The sequence below is a fragment of the Taeniopygia guttata genome, chromosome 4, assembly GCF_048771995.1.
Source record: "Taeniopygia guttata chromosome 4, bTaeGut7.mat, whole genome shotgun sequence".
NCBI classification, from domain to species: domain Eukaryota; kingdom Metazoa; phylum Chordata; class Aves; order Passeriformes; family Estrildidae; genus Taeniopygia; species Taeniopygia guttata.
Genome location: NC_133028.1, coordinates 69,235,642 through 69,254,019, shown reverse-complemented (window position 1 = coordinate 69,254,019; position 18,378 = coordinate 69,235,642). Strand labels below are relative to the sequence as shown.

The following is an 18,378-nucleotide window of genomic DNA, read 5'->3' as shown; positions in this document are numbered from 1 at the left end:
AACCAAAGCAGCAACCAGGAAAAATACTCCAAACCAAGCCCAAGCAATGCAAACCCCAGTGCCCCTCTTTAGCAGCCAGTTACACACTTTAAAAACACATTTCACTACCCAATGGAAACATTCCTCGATGAGAATATCCTTTTAATTGGGAAGTGGGGGGGAGGAACCTTGGTGACTTTTAACACAAGCTTCTGCTTGACAAGTAAAAAAAGTGTCAGGAGTTCTCAGAACCCTGTCCATACCACCGAGGGGTGCTCTCATCCCAAACATACCAAGTCTGCATTCCCAGCAAACCCCCACAACACCACCCGCCGGCTGTGTCCCCTCCAGGCCAGGAACACCGCTGAGCAGTGGTGCCTTAAGCTGCAGAACAAACCCACACCCGAAGGATAAAAGCCTGGCTAGCGAGCAGAGTGGGAACACCGCGGTGCTCGGCATGGAGAAGCACCGGCTGGCTCGGTCCCATGCGGAGTTGCAGCTCCGGGGCGGGTCAGCCACACACGTGTGCTGTGACAGGAACAAGGACACCAGTGACAAATGCTCAGAGCACGCTGCAGTGAGGACACATCACAGGGCAGCACCCGTGTCGCTGTCCCAGGGCCATCCAGGAGCCCGCTGCGTTCCCAGAGGGCCGTCCACGCTCCCAGGGTTGGCAAGGCCGCCCACGTCGCTCCCGTAGGGAATCAGGTGGTTCTGATCCTCTGTGGCTGCCAGTGCGGGTAGGAACAGAGGGCAGGGCTGAGAAAAGCGGGATCCGGAGCAATTTGCAAATGGAGTTTGAAAATTATAGCTGAGAGAAAAGTCTTCTGCTCAGCTGACAGCGCAGATTCCCTTCCACCTCTGTCCCACCAAAGGTGACGCTGGACACGAGCGTGGCTCCACAGGGTGTTAAGTCAGCTCTAATCATTTATTCTCCAAGCTCACAGGGGGAATAAAATCTACTAAGATGTCCTGATGAGTGGGGACCTCTCTTCTTCTGTGCTCTGCAAGAACAAAACCACAGCAAGTGAAACGTGGCCATGAGAGACCTTCCACCATGAAAGCTGGGTTGCCCAGACTCCAAGCAGGGAAAGGAAAAGCTCCTACTTCTAAGGACAATTCCCTCCAAGAGAGCCAGGGCTGCACTAAGGAAGCACCAGAGGGTTGGTGGCAGCTTGGGCAGGGACCTGGGCAGCCCCTGACACAGGAGGGAAGGCCAGAAGCAGCTAGAGATCACAAGAAGAGCTGCAGACTGCTGGATTACCTCTGTTTGCAGGAAGAGCAACAAAAAGCAAAGCTGGAAAAGCACGGAATGCAGGTGTCCCATTGTCACTTTGACCCCTGCAGAGTGTGCACATCCAAGAGAGCTGATTTGAAGCTGTGCATGTAGGGTAGGGCAGGAATTCCCAGGACAGGCCTTGGGCAGTGGGACAGATTGACACCCTGGCTGAACTGCTGACAGCACGGGCAGGCTCAGGAGGAAAGGGAAAGGGAAAAGGAAAAGGAAAAAAAGGAAAAGGAACCAATCTCTCCTGCACAGTAAACTGAAGTGCAGCCCCACAGGGATGGGATGGCAGTGGATCCTACTGATCCAGAGGGGTTCCCCAGGCACAGAGGGAAGTTGTAGGACAGCATTTAGGGAACACCAAAGACAGTAAGCCCACAGCAACTACGAGGACAAAACAGCCTCCTAGAGAACCCAGGCTAATCCTCTAACCAAAGGCTCCACACTTGGTGCCACCTGAACCCTGTTATGGTGGAATGCTGGCATCAGCTTTCACCCTGAAAATCACCTTAATGCCAGTGTGTCATCTTGGGACAGAACTGCTCATAAACAGATTTACAGGCTGTCTTGTAAATAGACAATACTGGAGAGTACTTCCTGCTGCTGCTGTCTGTGCAATTCATCTGTTCTTTGGCCACAAATTCCCATTATGATTCTGGAAAATGACCCACTGGCACAATGCAGTTTTTCTGCTGAGAACACTGACCAACACCAACTAAATCTGTCCTCAGATATGGTGGAGTTTTTGCATCTTATCCTTCAGGGTCCTCTAGACAGGCTGATTTATTTCACTACTGTTGGCAAGGGAATTGGGCACAGAGACAAGACCTGCCTTACCAGGCTTCTCGGATTAACTCCACTCCTTTGTTTTGGCGCGTTTATTCTGAGTCTATTAAAACTTCCCCTCCCTAGAAAGGTCATTCCCAACAAAAACAATATAAAAACACGTGCAGAAAGACACAGCAAGAGGTAAAATCAACCACAAAAAAAAAAAAAAAAAAAAAAAAAAAAAAAAATCAAATGCTGGCAGATGGACAGCAAGCAAAATCAAATCCAAGTGCTGCTTACCTCTTCAGTTATCCTCTGGGACCTGCACACCAGCACAATGAAAACAATCCCAAACACAATCCCCAGAGCCATGATTACAAAGGGGATCCCAGTCACAACACTGGCTTCCAGCAGGACGTGCCTGAGTTTGCTGGCAGATGCTTCATCTATCAGAACACTCTGGAGCAGAGAGAGATAAAGAGGAAATTTAAAAAAAAAAAAAAAAGTTTATTTATTTCTGTGCTTCCTATAAGATCACTTTTGTGAAGGGCAGGGAAACAACACTCCCACAACTCTCCAGCACTGCTTCACTGCTTCTTGACAACTTCCCCCCTCAAAATTCTCCCAAGGGGAGCAGAGGGATCACCTAGTCAGTATTTCAAAGGAAAATATGGACTTTTAATTTTTGGTTTAGGGATGGAACTAACACAAATTGATTCGGTGATCCGACCACAGCACAGGAATAATCACCGCAGATGAGTCAGAAAAAGCTCTGATCTCCTGAAGTCCTGCCTCTGTCTGAGCACCCCTTTTCCTCACGGCCAACTCCTTTGAGTTTAAAAGGAGTGTCTGAGAGTGTTTGGCAAGGCTGAAATTAGCACTACAATAAACAGCAGAAGGGTGTCAGTTAAGAAACAGCAACATCTTCCCAGCTATTGCTGTACAAACAACAAAAAAACCCCAGCATTTTCTTTTCTGGCTGGCTCAGAGGGTATTTCTGCAAGAATTAACATGCCACAATGCTGGAAAGACACAGCAAAACTATTTACCTCATTTATATACATCACTGGAAAAATCAGCGTTCGGATGTTGCCGGTTTCACTGCGTGGAAGAAAAAATAAATTATGGGTTTGGAACTTTTCCACCTGAGGGTTGTGAAGACAGATTATACAAGAAAAATGAAGGAGGAAAGTGTCCCTAAAAATACCTCTGGGCTGTTCCTTTTTGCTGTGGATTTTCACCTCCCTGCTGGAGTAGGACAATCTTGATCTCAGGGATGGATAAATTCTGGTTTGGGAACAGGGCATATTTTGGGACTTGGTGGGCAGTGAAAGACAGGGATCCATCCAGGGCTCATTAGTACGTGAGTGACAGATTTGTGCCAGGCAGCAGGAATTGAGCTAAGCTGATGTTGAAATTATTCCTACTTATAAAACACAGGAACTATTGTCCAAGTGACAAGGGCACAGCAGCAAAAATCCCCCAACAGCTGGCACATGTGGAATCCCAGCTCAGGCAGGAGCTGTGTCCTGTGACAGCTCCTGGGCACTGGGAAACAACCACTGAGTCTTCCAAGGGGACTGGGCAGATAAAATACTTGTGTTGTAGTAATTACAGCCAAGCTGTACCAGTAAACATCAGGAGGACTAGCTACCACACAACATTCTTTACTCTGCAGGTGGAACTACAGAATCTGCTTCATCTGTGAGAGGGGAGCATACTGCCCCTTAGAACATTCTGTTGGACTTCTCTCTCACACTTGCTCTCTCCATCCCATATTCCACCAGAACGCTGCAGAAAAAATCATGCTGAATATCAGCTTAGATACCAGACTTCACCCAGCAGCAGAGAACACTCACAAAAATTCAGGTAATTTTCGGACGTGAACGTTGACCTGCATCCGTTTGGCTGCCCGCAAGACGAGCCCTGTCAGCTGGGGAATAAAAGAGATCAGTGTTAAAAAAAAACAGTGAAGGTGAAAGAATGAGAACTGTGAGAAGGCAGGAAGAACCTGGTACACAGCACACAGCAGGATCTGCACCAGACCTTAGGAGAGGAGCTGTGGAATTTCCTCCCGCTTTAGCAGCACATAACAGCCCAATGAGTCAGAGTGCTGTTTCTGTAAACCAGGCAGGTCATGACTGTGCTCTTTGCCTCGACCCACATTTGTCTGTGGGAGTGTAGAGATCACTGCTGTACTGATTTTAGCTGGGAGAGCATTCATTTTCTGCACAGCAGCTGGCATCAGGCTGCATTTTAGAGCCGTGATGAAAACAGCCTGGGTAACGCAGGGATGTTCCAGTGATTGCTGAGCAGCTCTTGCACACCTCCAGGCCTTTTCTGTTTCTCACACTGCCCTGCCAGTCAGTGGGAGGGGGCAGGATAGCTGACCCAAAGTGCCCAAAGGGATCTCACATTCCATCCAGCATCATGGAGCTACCCCAGATTCCCTGAGGTCAACAGGACTACGCCAACACCCACTACACAAGGAGGTGACCTAAACTCAGGTGCTTGGATCCATTCACCTACAAAACCCTTGAAAAAAGACTGCACTTACGGGATTGATGTCCAGAAATGTCTCATGGTACTCTTTTCTGGGATGCATGCCCTCTATGTCCTCTACAAACTTCGGATCTGCCTGGTAAAAATGTGGAGCCGACAGAAATATTGGAGCACCTGGAACGTGAAAACGCCGAGTCACCACCACAAGACCGAGCAGGACTCAGGGAAGCTTTGGAGGACCCCACAGCTCTGAGGTGTTTACAGAGAGGGGAAGGGGCCCTTGGGGAGCTGCAGAGCCCCAGGGGCTGTGGGGCAGACACAGCTGGGCCGTACCCTGCTTGCAGACGCTGACGTTGAGCACGCCGGTGCCGGGGCAGTTGCCGGCGGGCACGCAGAAGCCGGCGTTGGCCGGGTTCACCGAGGTGTTGGCAAACACCATGGAGGAGGGCACAAAGCGGAACGTGGGCACCCCGGCCACGTCTCCCGAGCTGTCATACACCAGGAACAGGGACCTGCAGGGAAGCAGAGCAGGGCCAGGTATGTCAGGCTGCAGCAGCACTGTCCCCCTGCTGATGCCCATATCTGTCCCAGTTTGCATTCCCACCCCTGTCTGATCAGCAAACGTACATCTCATCATCCTGCTGCTACACAAAACAGCCCACGCCACTGCTGCATGTGGTACTTCTGCTGGAAGGGACCAGGAAAGGAACACAGTCATGGAAGACAGAGTAATCTGGCACGTGCTGAATTTAGCCTAACACACATCTGTATTGATTTAAATAATTCCAGGTCGGTTTTGTTCTTCACGCACTGGGAAGTCAGCAAGAGGGTAGACACGGTGTTACGTAAGGAAGGAAAGGCAAAGATTTCCTTGGTACATTTCAGACAGCATCATGTAAAGTCATGAACCTCTGAAGAGGGCAGCCTAAGCTCTCTGAAAAAGCACAGCACAGAGGAAGACTTTGGAGGAAAGAAGCTCACGGAAAGCTCATCTAAATCCTTCCATTCCCCTTGTTCCTAGCCTTGCAGTCCAGTCCGTCCTTGCAGTTTTTGTCCAAATTTTCACCTCACAAATCTTCATTTTCAAATAACACATCCTTAACTGCAGATTGGGAGGGTTTTTTGTAACTCTCATCCTTCCCACCACGAATAAATGCAGACCACTGTGACTGTTAAATGAAATCACAGGAGGAGGACCACCAGCCTAACATGACATCTCGAGAGGAATGGATGCAAACGCTCTGCTTTGAAGCCTGAGTGCCACTGTCTTCTCCTTACCTGCAGAAATCGGAAGAAAAAATGTAAATGTTCTCATCTTTGCTGATCAGCGGGTGAAAGGATGTCCCATCTGTGCCATTGATCATGTTACATGCCTCTGTTGTCCACCAGCTCAAGGACCTGAAGAAAGGGAAGCAAAGAGAGCAAGGGCTAAAAGATGTCCGAGCAGCAGTCAGGTAATGCCAGCTCCTGACCTAGGCAAACAGGAATCAGACCTGTACAGAGCCAATTCCTCCTGCCTCAGCTCTGCTAACAAGAAAAGGGATTGAAATGGGTTTAAGTTGCACTTGCATTCTCTATAAACTGGCACCAGGCAAGCAAGGGGCAGATAGTGACAGAGGCAACAGTACACTGAGAAACTTACTCTTTTCCTTTCCACTCCACAATCCTGGAGAAGTTCAGGTAGTTCGTCTCTCCACTCAGGAAAACATATTCTCCATCATCAGTTCCGTTCATCTGCAAACAGATGCAGGAGCTTTCAGTGGCTCCACTCATCCTGTGGCACCTGCCTGGTCACTGCAATGGGGTGGCAGAAGCTGAAGCTGTCACCACTCCAAACCCACCCCAGGAGTGATGGATTGCCCCTGAAATCTGTGCAAATCATTGAACTTCATCCTGAACAGGAATGAGGTGGAAGTGACTGGGCAAGATCCTTACCCCTCCCAAAGGCAGGAAACACAAGACCAGATGAGCCTTTTCTCCCTTTGAGAACTGCCCCTGAATAAAGAGCCCTCAGGAAGAAAATAACCTCAGCACTGCAGACATGTCCAAGCAGCAAGAAAGACCAAAATGACAAGCATGCCAGGAATGGCTCCAGCACAGAATTAACATCCAATTTCACTCAACTACTAAGGAAATCAGGACATTTTTCTGGCAGTTTGCACACGTGGCCCCACAAAGCCCATGTTATTCAAGCGAGTACAGGCAATAGTGGAGGATGTTGTCCTTGGAAAGCTTATCCATCCCTCCCATCCAGCCATCATCCCCCAGGGACAGCAGCAGCAGGCGTGGCCATCAGCTACCTTGTTGAAAAGCCCGAAGACGGGGTCGATCTCGGGGTGCAGGACATGGATGGTGGACAGCAGCCTGTCCTTGTAGCCCCAGAGCAGCTGGTGGACGCTGCGCACGGTGAACAGCGACTCCTGGTACAGCAGCAGCAGCACCTCCGTGGCAAACTGCAGAGGGGTTGACCTGGTCCACTCCATGGCAGTCTGCCAGGCATTGGAATGAGGGAGCAAAGGTCAGATTTGCTGGGCTATAAACAATAAGCTGCATGCAGGCACAGACGCTTTCCACCACTGCACAATCATTTCCCCAAAATTCCAATGTTTATTTCCTTTCCAGCTGACAAGAAAATTTCCCAAATTGCACAATCATTTCCCCAAAATTCCAATGTTTATTTCCTTTCCGGCTTACAACAGGTCTTCAAAAGGTCATAACAAAAGGAGGGCATTTCTTTGGGCTAACCAACCTGTGGTTCTTCTCGTACTGCCTGTTACAGTACATCAGAGCCAAAAATCTGAAGGAGAGATAATCCTTACCACCACAAGATACCTGGGAGGAACTGAAAACATAGGGTCTGTACTGTCTGCAAGTTTCAGTAAGCTGAGTCCTATCTGCTACTATATACAGGGCATTTCTGGACTCATTTGTAAAGTCAGGCATTTTTGGAAATGCTGGGGAAAAAGTTGAAATGAAGGTACCCTGCAACTGAAGCTAAACCAGGATGGGGAGTAAAGGCTGAATGACACTCCCAAGTATCTGAGTACAGGCTAGCTGCCTCTGGAAACTCTGACAGCTTGGGATCTGCTTGTTCTCAAGCCATCCTTGTGTAAGACCAAAATAATGGTCTGCCTGTGATCACCGTGAGACTCTTTCACCTAGCACAGTCTGGGGGTGCATTTTTGACTTTAATACTCTGAGAGGTTCTTTTCATTCAGCTCTGCCTGGAGTTGCTCTACTGTAGTTTGTTTCTGGTTTGAGAAGCAGACTTGGAAGCAGCTTCTCCAAGTATGACAAAATAACCCCAAGCGTTCCCAACTCCCTCACACAGAAACTGGAGTTCCTCCTAGGCATTTGACATCACTGATGCCCTGGTTTCACTGACTCATGGAAGCCCAGCAAGCCTGATTTCCCCTTGTCCCTGGAGAGTGTGTGATCACGTAGCACCAGAGGAAGGCACAGGCACTGCAGAGGCCTGAGGAGAGGGAGGAACAAAATAAGCCCCCCAAAACAGTCCAGCCCCAAACTGAGACCAGCATCTGCTCAGGACATGAGCTGCCTCTCCACATTCATCTACCACAAAGGGAGAGTCAGGATGAAGCAATATACTGCTCCTTCTGAAGTGTGTCAGGATGAATTCCAAGCAAGAAAGGAAGAGAACTCACCACTGCAGGGATATTTACTGTCCTGATCAGGTCCACTTCAGGGTCTCCCACTGACTTCTCAGGTTCAAATACATAAGTCTTTGGGTTTAGAGCAGATACTTTGGTTCCATTGTCCAAAAACTGGACGTGCACTCTTGGCCTGTATTCCCTGAAAGACAAGAGTTCATTCTCTAATTGAGTTAAACAAGTAGACACAGCATTAATCACAATTAACTTATGGCTGTTCTACTGCTTTAAGGATGGCACTTTCAGTTTTTTGGAAGTAGATTCACTCACTGACACAAACTCCCTGCTGCATCTGCATGAGCCAAGTCAGACCTCACGGGGTGTTTCCAAAAATGTCACCCTGCATGTTAATTGCACTTCATATTTTTGCCTCATCTTTAAAACCCTCAAAGGAAGGACAACAATTTCAGATAGCTCAGAAGGATTTAGAGGCACCATATATGAGATTGCCCTTGAAGTCCAGTTTGCAAATGAAACTTTTGCCTCTGCTGCAGGCAAAATGCACCCCCAGAAAGATGCAGGCTGCTTGTGTGTCATGGACCTGACCTAAGAACCCACCACAATCCTTCTGCTGGCTTCAGAGCACATGGCACTAGGGCTCACATGTGACATGACCACAGAACAAGCCTCATTTTAGTTCTTCTCCTTTAATTCTCGAGCAGGAATCCTGGGCATGACAGAAATTCAACTTAATTTTTGCTGTTCACTACCCAAGGCCTGGGAGGTTGCTGCTGTTCCTGTCTAAGCACAGGATAAGACAGCAGGATAAAACTCAGGATTGCTGACAGACCAGTCCAGTTGACAAGGAACATCAAATGCTACCTGCTGGCCCCACGAGAAAGTCAGATCCTAATTACCCTGACACACACGTCAGGAGCACAAGTCTATTTCCATTGCCATTAGCACTTTACCAACCAGGATTCTGCAGCTGTGCAGAGCAAGCTGACACACACGTGGCTCCAGCAAAGCCCAAAAGGGAAATGGCAGTGGGCTGCTCGCCGCCTAGCACACGCAGAAGGTGAAACTCCTCCTGTTTCCTCAGCCTGCAGTGACTCAGGAGCCTGTTGACTTTCACATCTGCCCGGGCAAATGTCATGTCCCAAGACGTGAGGGAGAATTGTTCTGCCAGATGTTGTGCTCTGATGTTCTGCATTCAGTTTGGATCGAGATTGTTCTGCCAGACTGCACTGGATCCATCAGTGCAGCTCCACAACAGGCTGCATTACTCTGGCTCTGCTTTCACATCTAAAGCAAACTGGAAAAGCCTGTGAAACTACTGCCATTACAAACCAGCCACTTCCCATCTTCCTTACCCTAAAGGTGTCTCTACCACTCCCCAGCACCCCTGAAACCCAGGAACATTTTGGTCTGGCAACACTTCCAGCTTGGCTTGGCAAGACCCTCTTGGACAGCAATCTATTTCATACCCCAGGGCTGGAACTGAGTGGATGGAGATGGACAGCTGTGAAATGCCTTCCTAAAATAGGCCAGGAGTAACCTGAGACATCTCTCCAGCTCTGGAGAGGAAAATAATACCCCCTGATGAGGTATATGAGTAGGAGGCTCTAAGATGTTGAAGTTAAAATACTGAAAATGTGTGCAAGACCAGACAATATTCCAGTGTTCTTTGGAACTCAGCAGGCTTGGCAGATAAGTAATTACAAAGTTCAAGCTGCTTATTTTATGTGCTGCCTGTTCAACTTCCAGGATTTAAAAACACCAGCACTGATATGTTTTTGATACGGAATCTGCCTCAAGTGCTTGACGATGTACGGTGAAAACTCTGAGCTGCAGGATGAGACCTCTGGAGCCCTCCCTGTCACTGACTGGATTTTTTCCCTGCTTGTCTGGCCCAGTTCACTCCCAGCCTACTCTCAGCCTTTCCCCAGACACCCTGCTTTATAAAAACACACAGCCAGGCGCCTCACATTAGGGCATTTTGGGTGTTCTGCCACGTGCTAAGGCCAAATGAGGCTTCAGTGCTTTGCCACACAGGGCCTGTGGAACGAGCTGGAGCTTTCTTCCCTGGCTGGAGCGTGCAGTGTGGCTGGAACATCCCTCCCTGTGCTCCCACACGCCTCCTCTCCTCCCCACCCACTGCTGACACCCTGCTGCAGCCACAGCCAGGCCAGGGTTATGAAATCTGTTGCAAGAGAGCTCTCCACTTCCTAACTTTCCTTCTTCCTCTATGGAGGAAGAGCAGAGCACATGGGAATCCTGTCCAGACATGCCAGAATGAGGCTAAGCAAACCTGCCAGAAGCAGCTGGAATGTGCAGCCTCTTTCCTTCCCTCCCTGTCCCCACCAAGAACACCTCAGGGAGGGCTGGTGTCGGGGACCCGCCTGCAGCCAGCCCTTGGCGTGGGATGCAGGGAAGGGCTCTCCCAGCAAACCAGCAGCTCAGGCTGGGCCTCTCCTGGGGCAGGACCAGCCCAGCCACTACAGCACCAGCCCCATCCACCCTGCAGAGCTCCTTCATGGACAAGGTGCAGCTTCCCAAACCAGGCTGCGCCAGACACCCAGGAGAGACTCAGAGCTAAGGAAAGGGGAAAGAAGCTGGCAAAGAGGACTGAATGCCAGCCTGTGTGGTGCCCTGCAGCTTTGTGAACGCTGGAGCTGGTCCTGTTCATCTTCCTGACACTGAACATATTGCTGACTAATGCCCAGTGTTACACTACACACACCTGAAAAAAAGCTTGGGAACTTCAGAGCTTGTAGATCATCTTTACTCCAGCTTTACTGGCTCATGTAATAGCAGGGATTATGCTAAAGTACCACATAGAGTTTGCCAGGACTAAACAGACACAGGGCTAGAATGCAGAGGAGACAGGGCAAGGGATTGTTGACAGGGAGGAAACTGAAAGGCAAGAGATAATGCAGAAACCAAGGTTCCCACAAAGGCTTCTGCTTTCATCTCAGCACTTTTTCAAACACCAAGAGATTTTGATAATTTTGCAGCTTAGGTAAAGACAGTTCCTTCTGGCACTGAGCCCATGCCTGGCCTGGAGGAGCCTGTGTGACCAGAAGTGAGGGTGACAGCCAGGAATCCACCTTCTTGCTGTGGTGATGAACTCCCCATAACACCAGGACTCCCAGAACCACAGCCCTTCCTGCTACAGACCTGCTCCTGGCTTTCACAGCTGCAGGCAGCTGAGCACAATACAGCTCTGAAGGAAAACTCATCTCTAAGGGGACTTTCAAATCTCTCCATGCCACGCAGGACAGCTCTAGGAGCTGGACAATATTTAACACTGCACGTGGCCTTAGTAAATCCATCAGTAAAAATGAGAGATAGGTTTGAACTCTAAGCAGGTTTTTCAGTGAGAGTTGGTTCAGGAAAACCCTTTTAGTACCACCCTAAATGTTTTTCTGGCCACATTTTACCCATGTGAATGGTGCAACTCCAGCTAGGAAGCAATTCCTGAGTGAGCATGAGTCACACTTTTGTGCAACACTCCTCTCTCCCCAGCCTCCAAAGCATCACCCAGCTTACAAGACAGCAGGCCAGGATGCATCAGCTTCCTCTGTGTTCAGCAGTGAAGAAGAGCAGCACACCAGCAAAACTTAGCCCAAAATCTGACAGAAGTCACTGGCCTCATCTGAAAGCAGCTGCAAGTGTCAGTGCTGTCCGTGTGGGCTGTGACCATGTTCCCCTGGACAAACCTTCCCTCACACATTAACACACAGGTTTTCTCCCAGAGCAGAATCCCAAGCCTCCTGGATTCCTCACACAGCAGAGTTCTTGTGGAGTGTGGAACTCCTGAAAGGTCCTACCTGTAGGTGTATGGTCCGATTTCCTCTACGAGAGGAGTGGCGCCTTGGAGCACTTCCAAAGGATTTGTCACATTGAAGAAGTAGAACTGCATGTAGACTGGGGGGGGAGGGTCCTCCCAGGCCTCAAAGGTTTCCGTGCCATTCTTCAAGACAGTTCCCTGAAACAAGAGAAAGGCACATGAGCTGCTAATGTTATCATGCTGCATCTGACAGGAGAGAGAGGAATTCCATGCCCTGGGAACGAGCACAGGCAGTAAGACTCCAGTTCTAGGTCTGCTTCACTTTGGAGCAGCTCACTCAGTATCAGCCAGCCCAGGCACCTGCTCTCCTGGCCACAGGCCAGGGACAGCACTGCTTGGTTTGTAGTTCCCTGTCTCTCCAGACAATTGTGCCTGACGTTTTTCATGCTGTTACTCAGCAATCCTGTCTCCTTTCCTGCATCAGTAAAACCCTCCATGTGGTGCAAGACACCACAGAACGTGGCAACATTACAGATAAAAGTACAACTCAATGCTGGGAGGCCAAAAGAGTCCTGGCCTCGGTGATTTCTTTGCCCAAGAATGTCAGATTCCAACACAGCTGTGAGATTCTGTCTTCCAAGCAATTAGACTTTGTTTTTCAGTGGCCTGTGAGCAAAACTGAGAATGACAAACTTCTTTCACATAGGCACTCTAGAATTTGTGCCTTTCCAAGGTCTTGGAATAGGGAAAATATTGTTTGTCCTCTAATTTCTTTCCTACAGCAAAGTCAGCATCAGCATCTCCAGACCCATGGTGTGTCAGTCTATTTGGTAACCAATATTTTATAACAGAAGCACTTAGGAAATGTAACACTAATTCCCTTACCTCAGTGATACCCCTTATCAGTATATACATGTTATATGGAAAGTCACAACCCCACCTGTCATGTAGAGCTCTGCAATAGAGGTCTCACTTTATTACCAACCCATTTTGGATAAAATTCACCCCATCTATAAAGCATCCCCATCATCAAAATTAAGGCTTTTCATGTAGCCACAACTCTGGAACTGCTTCAGTGGCCACACAGAGAAATCTGGCTCAAAGTGTGAATGTTCAGGAATAAACACAAAGAAAACTCTATCTTTGAAAACCACCATCACCTGTAGGCGGAAGAAAGGGAGGAGGGGAATGATTTGCAATTAAATGGCTCTCATCAACACTCATTCTTCTTATTCTTCTGAGGAAACAAGTGGAATATTGTGAGAGGAAGCTCAAAAACAGGGCATACTGGACAGCTGCCAGCTCGTGGTCAGTGTTCACAGGGTCTTATCAGCCACACTTGCCCCAGGACTCATTCTTGGCCTTCCCACTTAAGGAGCCATTTTCTCTCCATGTAGACTTTAATTTTGGAGGATGAGATAAAGAGAAGACTGTTTCAAAGACAAACTCATTGGCAGGAGCTTGGCACGGCAGCAGTAATGCTGAATGGCAGCGAGAGCCAGCCCAGCTGGTGGCACTTTGCACTTGCAGCCTGCTTTCCCCATAGGAGCAAAACCCATGTATTCTGTGCACACCTCAAAAATAAATGTGTTTCACATTTCACATTGAGGAGCTTGGAGCACTTCTCTGGAACTACCAGCACCTCATATATAAGATTTCCTACACAACCTGATGCTTTTGATCCTGTTTTCTTATGATTGATGCCAAGGAGACTCATCTCTGTATTCACTGGACATATTAATTGCAGATTTATTTCTTGGATTGCATGGCACAATTTGCATCTCCAACATAAATTGTCTATTTATAGCTCTGTACAGTGACAGCAAACCCAGATTAACAAACTTCTGAGCTGGATTCAGAGAGACTCCCCAAAACTGCCAAATAATCAAACATGATAAGCTCTTCTCTTCTGATTTTCACCCAGTCTTACCAGGGATATTTCAGTCTATCACAGGATATTACAAGGACACCAGGGCTTCTCCTTTCCAAGTGGAGTCCACGCTCATTTCCAGTGTTCCAAAACATCCTTCCTGCTGACTGAAATTATCAGCCAGCTCTGAACCTGCAGCGCTCTCATTTGCTGCCGTTTCCTTGCCTTGACTGTGCTTTACGTACAGGAAATAAATAGGGAACTTTCCCTCCCAAATTTAACAGCTACTGGCAGTGATGGTGGGAGTGGTGGTGGTACTGAATATTTCTGAAAGCTACACAGAAAATTTAATTCCTTTTTCATTTTATTTCCTGGAACCCCTAAAAGTTTGCATTCAAAGATGCACTTTCATGTGTTCATCTATGACACAGTTTAAATGCAACTTGTTAAGGTGACAGGCTGAGTGTTCAGACCAGCATAAACCTCCCTACTCCTGCAACTTGGGAATGCCCAAGGAACATCTCAATGGATCCTTCAGCTAGGCTTGCATACTAAACTCTCCTGAGAGCTCCAGTATTTTGCATTAAACAACAACAGCAAAAACTGGTCACTACATCAGCTAAATCAAAGGAGAAAACATCTTCCTCATCCTTTTGGGCCTGAAACATTCCAGCCAATTCAGTTCAAGAGATGGCTGGCGACAGGTCCAGTGGAATTTCAAGGGGTTTGAAGAGTGAGTGTTTTCTAAAATTCTCAGCCTAAGGGATGTGGCATGAAGGAAACAGCTGGGCCAAAGGATTGACTGACTTCCAAGTTTGAAATGAGGAGCACAGCTCCAAGATTGATTGTGTGTGTATGTGTATATATATATATATAAAGTACTAGGTTGCATTCACAACCTGCACACCTATGGCAACAAATACACCAGCATCTCCCCATGAGAGGGCACAAAGCAACAACACTGGCAGCTGGGAATGCCTTTCTCCTGGAGAAGATTCATACCTGTTCATTCTAGATTTTTTTTTCCCATTAATCTCCAGAGTATCAGGTGCTAGGCCCTGATAACAAACAGGTTTTGGAATTCTGCTTGGAATGGCACATTTAGTTCACAGAATTTTTTTTTAAAAAGTAGCAAATAAAGAATAAGTTTATGAGATTTGAATGCCTTCTGGGAAAAGTGCTGCCAGTGTTCTTGTCACAACACATCTGCCCACTGATTTCCAAGGGGATGTGAAGTCTGACAGCAGGTTGGATTCCCACTCTTCCCACACCCTCTCTATATCCCAGACCCTGCCTTTGGCTGGAAAGGCACAACCCCCTGTGAAAGCAGAGCCATCCTCAGCCACTCACAGGTGCTGCCTTTGGAGACACAGCTGCTTCAGCTGTTCCAAAACACAGCTTTCCACTCCAGCTGCACTTGAGACTGCCCCTCACTGCAAGGCAGCTCTGCTCTAGGACGCCTGGAAAGCCTTCAAAGGAACAGCGACTCCTTGCAAAAGCTCAGGCCTTGCCCCATTCCAAAGGCAAATCCAAACAGAGATTTGTCTATTTGCACAAGATTTTCAAAGCTACACACGCGGTTACACAAGAGACAGCAGCTTTCCAGACTACACACAAATGAGGGGAAGCTCACATGGGATAAAGCAGATGTGGAAATCAGCCAGATCAGCAGAGTGGCTGGGAGCACCCTGCTTTGGGCTGAAAGCTGTGCTTCCCCAGCCTGGGGGCTGTGGCTCCTGCAGAAGGCCCTCAGAGCTGGCAGGGAGCCGGACACCTCATTCCCTGCAATCCAGATGTGTGCCAGCACGAGCTGGAGAGCAGCAGGCAGGAAAAGCCTGAGCTCTGGAAACTTTATCCTGCATTACTGCAAGGCCTGCTGAGCGAACACCAAGTTGCTCTTACATAAGTTGCTCCGGGGAAGGAGCAGGCCGGGAGATAATGCGCGTAAGGAGGATCACGCCTAATTCCTGACAGTCCTGCTCCAAAGCACTGCTTCCACCCCACTGCTCTGGCCGTAACAGCAGAAGAATACCTGGAAGCAGAACTTCTGGGACGCAGGGGAGGGCAGACTCCTTCCCAAGGACAGCCAAGATCAGGGAGATGGAGCTGCACTACCAAGTGACACAGCCTGGAGTAAGCTCACTGCCAACCTAAAACTGTGCTCGCTAAACCAAACCGATCTGGGACAGCGCAGGTCCCACGGTAGGAAATGCTCCCTGTCAACAGCCCAGAGGAAAGAACAGTAGGTTAGGAGATCACAGATAATCTGGTCACCACTTAGACAACAGCACTGGTCAAATCCCTTCATTGGTTAGCGTTCCTGGCTCCTCTGTCAGGATAAGAACTAAGATGATATTCCTCAGATAGAGAGAGAAATAATTGTTCATTTACAAACAAGAGAGTTACTAACAGAGCTGACCTTTCTCACTGGGCCACTGCAGAAACGCACAGAGCCACTCTGGGAGAGAAACAAAAGCTTAGGCAGGGCAGGAACAGTGCAGGCCTCTGCATCCACAGCAACGGCAGGATGAGTGTCCCCAAGTGTGGAACAACATGGTGAAATGCCTGGCTGCCATCACCCAGCCAGGGGAACCGGCACACACCGTGTATTCCAGCACCTCTGGCCCTGCTCCAGAGGCACCAGTAAATGGAGCAGCAGACCAAGTATGAAAGCTGCATGCAATTTATGACAGAGATGGCAAAAAGACGGGGTGCTTTAAGGTGGCCCCTGCTCCCTTCAGGTGCTGCTGCACTGGAGAGGGCTCCTCCATAAAGCTGCTGCCCCACAGCCAGCAAAGCTCCCTCAAGAAGAGGCATTTTTACCCATCCTCTTCCCGATTTTTACCCAGCGCAGGCTGAGCTCCATTCTGAGCTCCAGCTCAACCGGGTGGTGATAGGCGGGGGTGGTGGGGTGGTTCACGGCCCAGGGATGCTCCTGCCCACCCACCCACCGCTGCTGCAAGGAGGGAGCCAACCTCTTCCTTCCCTCCCTCCCTCCCTCGGCTATTTTCAGACAGAATAAACCGGTAAACAAGCAAGGCGGCAATGCTTTTACCTGCTTCACCTGCAGATCCACCACCGTCTGGAAGACGTGCGCGACCAGCAGGGAGATGCTGGCGATGAGCAGCGTCATGGCCAGGACTCCCACGGTGACCAGACACAGCGACTTCATGGCTGCTGCCGAGCAGGCACCGCCGGAGCTCCGCCGGGCTCGGGCTCCGGGGGCGGGCACGGCGCGGGCCCCGCCCGCAGCGCCGGGAGGAGCCGCCGGGAGGAGCCGCCGGGAGGAGCCGCCGGGAGGAGCCGCCGGGAGGAGCCGCCGGGAGGAGCCGCCTCAGCCACCGCCTCTCCCCCGGGGATGCTTTCCTGCCTCACCGGCGTCGGGACAACGTATTCCAAAGGAACGGGAGGTGATTCCTGCGACCACAAGGATTCCTGGCACAGCCGGATGCGTCGTGCCCGCTGGGGATGGCGCCAAAGGGCGTTCTGGAAAACAAGCGGAGGGATTCCACACCGAGATTATTGAGGGAAGGCTTGAAGAGCCTCTAGACTGAATTAGGCATCGCAGGGAGCGGATTCTGCCACTAACACAGTTAAACCGGTCTTGAAATAATAAATCACATGGATGTACCTGCTTTTTCAAAAGCCAGTGGGATGTTCTGCTCCACTTCCCCACCCATCACTGCCAGCAGGAGGGAGAGACACCTGCAACAGGGGTTTTCCAGCGATTGATGTCATGCCAACCTGCGACACAGCGCTGCCATCCCACGTCCCATCAGCAGCACCAGTGTCCTCTCCAAACCACAAGGCTGGAATCTCGCCAGCTGCAGCCTGATCCAAGTAATACCTTCCTGAGCAAGAAGGCAAGTGACCCATCAGGTGGATTTCCTGCTAGGATGGACTGCAGCATCTTCTCTTAGAAATATTTTTTCCTGTAATTGTGATTACAGCAACAATGTTATGTTAGTATGTGCCTTTTTGGATATTTTTGCTTATGAAAGGTTCTGAGGTCACATTTCACAGCTGTTTGGAAAACCAGAATTTTTGTGGTTCCACCCATGAAAAAAAAAAAAAAAAAAAAAGGGAAAAACAGTTGATCTGGTAGCTTTCTTTCATTTCAATTCTCATTCCAGAGTGGTGTTCTCAGCCCTGTTTCACCATCATCTCTCCAAAAACCAAGAAACAGAATACATAATTAGAATCTGCTTTTGAAGGCTAATTTAACTACAGCAATAAAACTTTCCCCTTAGAAAGACTCTTCCGTGGGAATTCTGTCTCTGAAACCATAAACCTTCCCTCCCACTGTAAAATACTGTAGCTGAACCTTGCACAGATATTTATAGATCAAGTAAAGATTCCTACAGAATTTTGGGTTTGATTAATTCACCTTTTTGGATTTTTCCATAAAAATCTACTCATGTGATGCATAGAAGCACATTGTTTCTCCACACAGATTTTCTAGATTCTCAGAGTGAATTATTTTCTTTATTTTGGAAGCCTCGGAAGAAGCCATGATACACTGCAAACACTCCAGTGAGGAGTGGCTCCACCTCTGGAGTGCAGCCTGGGA

The 18,378-nt window shown here is 48.9% G+C and overlaps 1 protein-coding gene across 1 annotated transcript; it reads right to left on the bottom strand.

The window, feature by feature from the left end:
• Positions 1-124: 124 nt before the first annotated feature.
• On the bottom strand, positions 125-17,012 carry SCARB2 (scavenger receptor class B member 2). Its single transcript, NM_001245554.1, is given in 4 exon segments — positions 125-238; positions 8,223-8,347; positions 11,979-12,136; positions 16,864-17,012. Coding segments are annotated over 4 exon segments (414 nt in total). The 5' UTR covers positions 16,981-17,012; the 3' UTR covers positions 125-224.
• Positions 17,013-18,378: the final 1,366 nt, after the last annotated feature.